Source organism: Dicentrarchus labrax, unplaced genomic scaffold (genome assembly GCF_905237075.1).
Source record: "Dicentrarchus labrax unplaced genomic scaffold, dlabrax2021, whole genome shotgun sequence".
NCBI lineage: Eukaryota > Metazoa > Chordata > Actinopteri > Moronidae > Dicentrarchus > Dicentrarchus labrax.
The window spans coordinates 19615905-19626137 of NW_026136706.1; the positions used below are offsets into that span (position 1 = coordinate 19615905).

The 10233-nt window shown below is 38.1% G+C and overlaps 1 protein-coding gene across 5 annotated transcripts; it reads left to right on the top strand.

Annotated features, from left to right (window-relative positions):
- The first annotated feature begins 733 nt into the window (after positions 1-733).
- On the top strand, positions 734-10024 carry phf11 (PHD finger protein 11). 5 transcript variants are annotated; one of them, XM_051403871.1, is made up of 18 exons: positions 734-1005; positions 2220-2324; positions 2424-2557; positions 2721-2755; positions 2865-2947; positions 3618-3688; positions 3782-3846; positions 4330-4403; positions 4512-4534; positions 5349-5416; positions 5523-5599; positions 5709-5728; positions 6466-6500; positions 6596-6657; positions 6968-7088; positions 7805-8179; positions 8259-8330; positions 9086-10024. In XM_051403871.1, exons 1-18 carry the CDS (start codon positions 895-897, stop codon positions 9160-9162), a joined length of 1608 nt encoding a protein of 535 aa, XP_051259831.1. In that variant the 5' UTR covers positions 734-894; the 3' UTR covers positions 9163-10024. The 5 variants fall into 5 exon arrangements, with proteins under 5 accessions (XP_051259831.1, XP_051259832.1, XP_051259833.1 ...); XM_051403872.1 differs by having other exon boundaries at positions 3797-3846; XM_051403873.1 differs by lacking the exon at positions 3618-3688 and having other exon boundaries at positions 735-1005; positions 3834-3846.
- The last annotated feature ends 209 nt before the right edge of the window (positions 10025-10233 follow it).

The window sequence follows — 10233 nt, forward strand, 5'->3', positions numbered from 1 at the left end:
GGGAAGAAGTCCTTGGATCCAGAAATGAAACTGAAACTGTTCAACTGGGTTGCCAAGTTTGTTCAAATATCCAAAATGAGTAGACCAAATACATTGATACAATACACATCTGATTTCACTTTTTGAACTGAGACATTAGCAACTGAATCTTGGAATTACACGTTTTTTAATTTTCCAGTATGGAAATTAATAAAAAACATGTTTGTGTTAGATTTTAATTAAAAAGATTAAAAGATAATCATGTTGATACTGGAATAAAAACAGAATGTAAAACATTGCATTTACTTCATTACAAACATTACAGAAAGGCAGCTGTTTAATGTTATGATCTGAATCATACATCATACACAGGATAATATTTTTAGAAGAATATCTTCCTGGCAACATGAAAGTCATGTCCTCTCTGGGAAACCTGAGGGTTTATAATGAATTCTACATTTACACAGTTTATTACACATGTTGTTTTTAAGGCTGATTCTCATATTTAGTTAGACTGAATCCAAAATCCCAAATATATATATATATATATATATATATATATATATATATATATATATATATATATATATATATAATAGAACAATTTGAATTTATAAAAAATATACATTTTTCTTTAAATACATGGTGGCTGTGTGTTTTCACAACGTGAGTTTTGTTCCCGCAAAAATAACTGAAGTTCCCAAGAGGTTGAACTGACCCGTGGGATTCTGGGAGCTGGACGGGGGGATATTTCTGATGCAACCTGGCAACCAAACAAACGGGCTGAGTTGACGACCCTCAGCAGCAGTCCCGGTGTGAGACCGTAAGACCGTAAGACCACCGGAGAGTCTGCAACTCTGCCCCAACAGCAGCAGACTGTTTGTGTCACAGTGTATCCGTTGTCAGTGGGCAGAGATGGGCCACGGTCGGACGGTGGCCTGCGTACTCTGTAAACGCTCCGACGAGACGAAGATAACCGGAGCGTTATCGACTAAAGATCAAGTCACGGCTCATCAGAACTGTTTGGTAAACATTTACTCATTGTTTATTGTTTGTTAAGGGCTAACGAACAGCCTGTGTGTGCTTACAGGAAGTAAATGTTGGTACTGGGCTGCAGTCAGTGAACCATTAAACTGTTGTTTCTGTTGATGTGTTTGAAAACATGGAGGCAGAACAGAAACTCCTGTAGAAACATATTGTGTTCAAACACTGACTTCATACAGGATGTGGGTATGGCGGCGGTGAAGGGCACGGTTTTGAATTCATAAGTGATTTTCAAATCGTTGCCGGGACAGAGAACATTTTTTAAAGTTATATTAACATTGGTGGAATTTAACTTAGTGCATTTACTCAAGTATTAAGCACAATTTGAGGTGCACATACTTGAGTATTTCAGTCTTCTACTGCACTACATTGCAAAGGGAAATATTGTACTACATTAATCTGACAGCTGTAGTAACCAGTGACTACAGAAAAAGATTGCACAAACATGACCTTTGATGAGCTGATGCATGGTTATACATTAAACCAGTGGTTCCCAACCTGGGGGTTGAGACCCCCAAAAAGTCGCCAAAGCTTTAAAGGGGGTCACAAGGCCTTCCTAATTTTTGAAAACTTAATGGTCAGCATTTGGTCTTCCCACCCCCCAACCTCTCAGACCTCAACAATACAGCCATTACACGCAGAGCACTCAGTATAGCACACGACCCCAGCCACCCCCTCAACTCATCATTCGTACTGCTACCATCTCGACACAGATACAGGACTCTGGCCTGTAAACGTGCTCGCTATGGCAGGACTTTTGTACCTTCTGCCATAGCATCCCTAAACAAGGCACCCCAGTAACCGCCGTGAGTGAGTGCTACGCACAGGACAGGGAGGGTTAAATGTGCTAAATGTGCTGCATTGAGTGTTTATTCTTGTTGTTATGTCGTGGTGTCCCTATGTCTCTTGTATCTATGTATGTATGTCTTAAAGCTATGTACAGACTGCGGTGACACATTTCCTGTGAAGGACAGTAAAGTATCTATCTATTTATTTGGTTGATTTCTGTGAGGTAAATTGCCTAATAGAACAATGGCCGAGCATCGGGGACAAGAAAAAACTGAATTTAAGAAACCTTTTATATGTTCAAGGCTTCATTCACAACCTAATCCTGCTCCTACAGTGAAGTATCTTTTGAATTACAGAGTTATTGTCCAAAACATTGTGTCCTCACCCATGTTGTTTCTGTCTCACAGTTATTTTCCGCAGGTATTTATTGCCGTGATTCTCCAGAGTTTGATGATTTGTTTGGTTTCTCTGTGGAGGATGTGATGAATGAGGTGAAACGAGGAGGCAAACTGGTAATGATTATTGACATTTCAGCATATGTGAATAGACTTTTTGCCATTAATTGTGTGATGGAAGATATTTATGTGTATTTACGTGTTACTCTGTGTTAGGCGTGTAGCAAATGTAAGAAAAAGGGTGCCACCGCTGGCTGTGAGGTCAGACGCTGCAAGAAGTCCTACCACTACCCGTGTGCAGTTCAGGAAGGAGCTAAGACTATTGAGGATGACGACAAGGGAAAATATGGGTTAGTCCAACATAGCTGTTTGCCTGTACGTCCAGAAAATAGTCTTGTAATGTAAAACCTGTATGGCAGTATGTTTAATTGTTAGAAAAAACATAGTTCATAGAAATAATTTTCCCTCATTTTGGTTTGATTGTAAAACTCTCTGTATGTTTTCATGCTTCAGGCTGTACTGCTTCTATCACTATCAAAAAACACAAGGCAAGTGGGGAGGTCTAAACTTTTGCCATTTGTTCTTATGCTCCTGTAAACATCCTGTAAACACACGTTTGTGGACAACATGTGTTTAATTTTTCCTTTTCATTTACAGAAAACAACTCTGTAAATAGACGTGCGTCTTCCGTCTCTGAGCACCAAACTTCGGAAGATTCCAACGAAGCCGGACCATCTAAGGTCTGACTAATGGAAGTGTGTAGTGCGCAGACTAAAGACAAATCACTAAAAGGCTCAGTAATTTCTTAAAACACGTAGGCACTGGAGTTTTTTTTAGCAAACGTCACTGAAGCAGGAGGAAATATTGCTGTTTTTGGGTACTATTTTCAGGGGCGGATTCATACACAAGCCACAACCGGCCGGCCAACCCCAGTTTAGCTTAGCCTAACTAGCAGTTAGTTCGGTGCCCCTGCCGTGCATCACTCCTATCTAGTTGAAAGCAATCGTTTGCTTTGTACCAATAAATCATTTATTTTTGGATAAAATCAACACAATTGGTTAGTATCCTCACGTTAGCTAACATAATCCACTCAGATGGTCTTTTGCTCGCGATAACGCAAACGAGCAAGCAAGTCAAGGTTAGCCAGCCAGCTGCAATCCAGAACAACTTTATCCAGCAACGGTTGCCCGGCAACACTGGCCGACAAAATAATCTGCGAATGGCAACCACCTTTAATAGTACAGAAATATTTTTAATGTATGTATTTATTTCTGGAAATCTTTGTCTTTTTTTTCTGTAGCCCAAACATTTAAAGGTGAAATAACTGGTACAGTGCTGCAAACACAGGAGGTCTTTATCTGGCCCCATACTGTTTACCAAGTAATGATATCCATGTTTTATTTTCATGAGGTATTTTGCCTTACTTGTGAGAAGACAGAGGGAAATATCAGCTTGGAAAGTTTGTCTAATAGTATTACTATGTAAGTATTTTCACATTTTGCAAACAAATCTATACCAAATTCTGTGTTTCTGATCTGCTCTTAACATCAGTATCTAATCGTTGTAACAACCAGGCCTGTGTGTTATAGATTGTATTGTGATCAACATGCTCCTGCATCACATAAGAGGTACGCCAGCGGTAAGTCCTCAAAGCACACGTGTCTCATGTGTTTTGTTGTAAGTTGTTGTGCTTCTTAGTATACAGTTTACATAAACACACACACACACACACACACACACACACACACACACACACATATATAAGTAAAATACAGGTGATAAAAACAAGTTAGTAACCATACAACTGTAAAGATATAAAAGTATCAGATAATCACAGTAATGTTAAAGAAGATGAAATGAGTTAAAAGCAAGATCATGGAAATTGGTCCTGAGCTGTTTCTTAAAAACTATTAAACAGAAAGCTGTGTCACCATACATTTAGTAATCATGCACTACAAGACATAAGGGGATGGTTTGGAACTCGGATAAGCAATCAGAAATGCATTAAGGTGCTGAACCATTAGAAGCCTTATAAATAAGTAAATATTTAAATCCTGAGTGCCACAGGAAGCCAGTGTAAATGATGCTAGTATTACAGGTTAAACATCTTTCTTATTGACAGGTGATTCTACAGCAGCCGGACCGTCTGCGTACAGCAGTGACTCCAACTCATCCAGCAGTACGAAGCATACCAAGGTACACATATTATTCATTCAGTCACTTCAAATAAAGTTTTTTTAATACAGGTTATTTTCTTTCGATGGTTTCGTGATTTTAATAATTCTGTTTCTGCTTTTGAAACAGAGACGGTTGAGTTTCAGTGACAAGTAAGTTTACTTTCTATAAGTATTTACAGTGTTTACATTTTTGTAAAGTTAGCAGCTTCTCATGCTTTTAGCCATTTTTACAACTCAAATGATTATTTGAATATTTTTTTATTTACTTGCAACTTATAAATTCAGGTTGCAATTTCATAAAAGTCTTGTGTAGGATCAAATACTGTCCCACATTCCTGTGAATATATTGTTGTTAGAATATTAGTTGTGTAGTAGTAAGTTCTTGTTTCACAAAGCTTTTTGATTGTTTTGAGTTTTCTGTTAAGAAACTTCACGTGTCATCATTGATACCGCATCGTTTTGATTATCTATGTTGTTGATCTGACAGCTAAACTTAGGCAGAAACTGCAGGTACTGCAAATTAATAATATTTGGTAACAACATGTACAATATTATCAGTGGGTATGCTCCTCCATACTTGTTTTCTAAGATAACAATGAGAAATACCATATAGCATAACTATAATACCAGTGTTAATTCTTATAATGTGCCTCAATGTAGCCATTCCTGTTTTACACTGGTGCCATGAAAAGCCTTCTGTTACACATCAAGTCTTTAAACTGTGTGTGTGTGTGTGTGTGTGTGTGTGTGTGTGTGTGTGTGTGTGTGTGTGTGTGTGTGTGTGTGTGTGTGAGTACAAGTGATGCAGTATTTGTTGTTTCTTTCTAATGTACCTAACTCTTTTCAGTGGTGGACAGTTTAAATATTTGCCAGCCACTAAGTTTGATTTTGGGTTTTTGTGTCTTACAGCTCTATCACTTCGTGCTGTGTTGTTCTAAAGCCTGATCTCTTTCCTCTGTCACAGACAGGAAGAGAGCGCCTCTAAACGTAAAGCTGAAAGCTGGAATGGGATAATAACAGAGGATTCTTCAGGTTAACCCACTCATACAACACATTAGTGAATGTAATCTACAGTATGTATGAATGAGAAGGAGAGGGGTAACAATGAGATTTATTTGATATTTCCATTCTTCTTCAGATGACAGTGAACCTAATGCAGACATAGAGATATTCGCCCCTATAGAGTATGATTTAAATGAAAGTGCAAACTCCCAGGTAAGTCTAATATCTGATTATTCCTCAGTAACATCAACATTAGAGGCTGCAGATGTTCAACTATCAGATCTTCACTTGTCTTTTCTTTCTTTTCTTTTCCTCCTTTTAGACTGTGCCCCAGTTGATCAGGTGAGATAAATATTAACATGTTTACGACATGTAATCATTTTTTAATAATACACTGTGTCACCTTAGAAAAATTAACATCCTGTATAATGTAATGCAATATTACAATAATAATAGTTCTGAAAATGTTCAGTTTTTGTTACTGTTACTGTTTTGTTGGCTACTTCAACCCATTTCTGGGTTATGTTTTGTTCACTTCAGTTACTGTACATATTAGAAGGAACAAAAATACCAGAAACAGCTCACTAGTGATGAAAGAACTTGTTGCTTTTCAGTTGTCAAAACATTTGGCAAAAATCATCAGAAAATATTTTGATAACTGTTGAGTTCCTTTATTAAAGTAATTTAATCAAAAGAAAATTAATAATAATTTTAGACGTCATTTAAGGCTCAGAACTTGTGATTAGTATTTTTTTCAATTTAGTTTTTCAATTTTAGTGAGTAAACAAACACTTAATATGATAATCTATTCAAATTGTTATCATTATTTATTTTGGATTAGGATATGGATAATTATCATTAGAGTAAATTGTATCATTATCTAATTTCAAATAAACATTTAACATTTCTCTGTAGCTCAATTCTAATATTGTTCTGTAAATATTTTTCTAATAATCCTCCGGTTTCTCAGTATTCAGTGAACAGATACTCGCTCCTCCCTAATTAAGATGTGCAGTTTCTCTTTGGTGTGGTCACCTAGTGTACAAATAACATTAGAGGATTGTTTTCTCCATTCACAGTAAAGCTACCAAGAGTCCCAGCGGGTCCCCCTCAGGTAGGCCGTCACAGCAGATTCAGTGTATATAGAGAATGTAGCAAACACATACAGTAATATACACATGTTCTTCCCACTTGTGCCGTCTCCTCTAGGAAATCAACCGGAGGATGAGAGCAAAGATGAAGATAAAGACGATGACGATGACGATGAAACAGTGAGTTGTTCCATATAACGTCAAACATGTCTTACCTTCAAACTGTATGTTTAACAGCTATAAATGATGCTATTATCTTTTCTTTATACTCAGTTGAACATTCAAGCTCTTCTAATTTCTCACTTAGTCCTCGAGCAGATTTGGTCTTCCTCTCTGATAGCCACAAAGTTAACTTGTGCTTTCTTGAAGATAATTTGAATTAGTCTGCCTCATTTAATCCCAGAAACGATACAGTTTTTTCATTCTCATGTGGTAAATTATCACCACTGGCAGAACACAGCTGACATTAAATGTGTTTGCTTCCTCTCAGGATGCTGAGTCAGTGAGTCTGCTGCCTCCTGTGGGGAGCAGCATGGAGTCCCAGTCACTCTCGACTCAGACTGCACTAGCTGCACATTCCCCGGTGGAGGTTGTAAAGAGACACAGTGAAGGTACATTTTGACCCAGTAGGGAATGGATTTTAATCACAACCATCAGTACTCTGTCTTGGCCATTAAAATCACATGCACAGGCCATTTGATGAACTCTTGCTCTCCTAATGGATGTTGTATTGGTTCCCAGATAGGGCATATGTAGGCCTATGTTGGTTTTAGCATAATCAGGTTATCAAATTTTTTTTCGCCTCCTCCATTTTCACCCATAAGTCAAATCTCTCACTGAGCAGAGAAAGGAAAAGAAGCTCTTCCTGTGGAAACAAACTCCACTTTCAAGTACAAAGACGTAGTTCTGGATGGGATTTAAATTACAGGAGGACTAGCAGCACTTACAGTTCACGATTACTGTAATTATTACGGGGGCGGAAGTGGAAAATTGTCCATATACTGTACGTGGTCCAGACAGGATTAAAATCACTGACCAGTGCAGGCAGTGTTAAAATCACCCTGCCTCCTCTAGAGAAACAAATCCTGTTCAAAGGTGGAAGGAATTGTATGATTGAAATTATGATGGCAAGGATTAAAGATAGTGATATACTGTGTATGATTACTGGTCAAAATGCTAATTCTGAGTTTGGCAGTTCACACATTTGTAAACACTTGCTAATTAAATGTCTTATGTGCACGTCTTGTGTCAAAGCGTACGCACACAGCAGATATCAAAATGTGTATCATGAAACCATGATGACCTAGGAGCCATCTCTTTTTCTCAGGGTCCAGTCCGGAGCGAAGTCCTGTCCACAGTCCGGTCCCTGATCAACCCACAGCCGGACCCTCTGGCCCACAGGAAGGCTCCGCCCGGCCCGCTCCCAGTCCAGTCCGCTCCAAACCCTGCAACGTGACTGGCTCACCTCAGTGCACCAGCACGGCCAGTTCACCAGATCCACCTGAAACCATCTGTGTGTCCCTGCTCTCCTCCCCTTCCTCCCCCGCGGCACTTCCCACAGACCCAGAGCCCGGCATCCACTCCACCAGCTTCTGGAAAAGCTGCAACGCGGCGGGATGCACGCAGGCCATCTTCGGCGATTTCGTTAATGCGATGAACGATATCTCCAGCAGAATTCAGTCAGACCGGGCCAGCCAGGAGGGTGAGGGAGGTTACAACATTTCCCCCTTATTTATTTTTAAACTCTGAAATATAAAGCTCACTCTCTCTTCTCTCCTCAGATTATGATCTTGCACTGAGAGTGATGGAGGCTTCTGGAAAACTGCCAGAGCTTGTGACCAAGCAGCAGAAAGGTAAAGTAAACGCTTAAAGGACCAGTGTGTAGGATATAGTGGCATCTATAGCGGAAAACTAATGAAAGTACATCAATGAATATTATATTCCATTTCTGCTTATACATTTTAAATGTTACACATTTAACGTTGACAAAGTCATTTAGACTGATGTAACCTCCCAGGCTGAGTCTGAGATGTTCAGTAGTGGAGCCTGGAGCGGTTAAACCCTTTAGATTTATTAACAATGTGACCTTTCTTTTGGTGCCACCCTCCAGCCAGACTTTCATCTGCATCATTGTATGCTTCATTAGTGGTAACTAATGGTGACAAAAGTGTTTTATCTGAGTCATGAGCTCATCAAAGCAAATTCCTACACACTACACTGAAATGACAAATGAGCCATGGTTGAGCATGCTAGCTTAAGAAAGGCTGGTGGTACGTGATTGGCTGAAAGGTGAGAGGGCGATGACAAAACCACTGGTATGAAAAGTGACGATATAAAATGTGACATTATGAAAAGTGACATCCTATGAAATTTAAATTATGAAAATAGTAAGGCTGAATAAAAAAAAAGGAATGGTCTGTATACGTCTCAACGTCTATATGTCTGTAACAGTCAAACAGAAATTTGAATTTGAACATTTTGGAGCGCCATAAAGTGCAGCTTCCGTTTTAAATATACTGAACCTTTTTAAAAGATGTACAAATTCAACATTTGGCATTTTTATCATGAACTTCAGTGACTTATAAATGACAATGTGTTGCTTTTACAGAGTTACAAAGGAAACAACTGGAGCTGCAAAAGGCAGCAGCAGCTATGAAGGAGGTCGTCTCAGCACTGAGGAGATAAGTCCATCAGCAGCTGCTGTAAGAACGTGGAGATCAGTGTTTACTGTGAACGCTTACTTCTTTTTGATTCTCACACTTTTAACAGATTTAGAACATTTGATACAAACAGTATATTTTTATATTTTTGTATTGATTATGGCTTCATATTTAAGCGAAGGGTTAGATGTGGGAATACAAAACCGTACCAATGAATGATATTGATAATTACTGAGCACTGATCTCAGATTACAGCCTGAGAGAAATGCTTTTAGAAATAAGGTGTAAATGGTACAGTTCTGTTTAGAAAGGATGTTTCACAGGAACATTTTCGTGGTGGAAACGGGTTTTATTTCAAAACCTGCACTGAACAGAAAGAATTGTTTGCCTGAATGTTTTAGATGTTTAAATTGTTCAATTGTTCCGTTCAGATTTTTTAAAAATATTTTGGTACTGATATGTATTCTTTTTTTATTATGTTTATTATGTATTACTTAAAATGTAAGATATTTTATTGTCAACCGACAATGGAAAAACCAAAACATTTTGCCACTGTGTTTACATATCTGTGTATAGGTGAATGCCTCAGTAGGGATTTTTGTTCCTTTGCACGGAGAAGAGAAAACATCTGAAGACACTTGTAGTATAAAAAAAAGCTTAACTTAATTGTGACAACAAAGTTGTTCTTCATACTACCACTTACAGGAACTCTTCAGTCTTTGTCACTTGAACTGTTGTCGGTGAGTGGCCAAATTGTTCTGATGCACTATTTTTTGACTTAATGTTATTTACAGTCCAGAAGGGTCCATTATTGCTTGTTCAAGAATATATTTTTAAAGCTTTAAAATGATATCGTTAAAATGATAAATGTTCATTTGAAACTGAAATATGTTGGTGTATGTTTCTTGTTCTTAGACCTTTTTTTGCTCAAGCTGTCACATATCTTTCACTCAAATAACATAGGGCCCTAAATATAATTACACGGAATTGTTCCAGTCCTGGTTATTGATTAAATATGGCCCCCTATGCATTCTTATCAGTAATGCTTTAAATTTAAACAGACTGTTGTTCGTGCTTTAAAAAAAAAACTAACCGA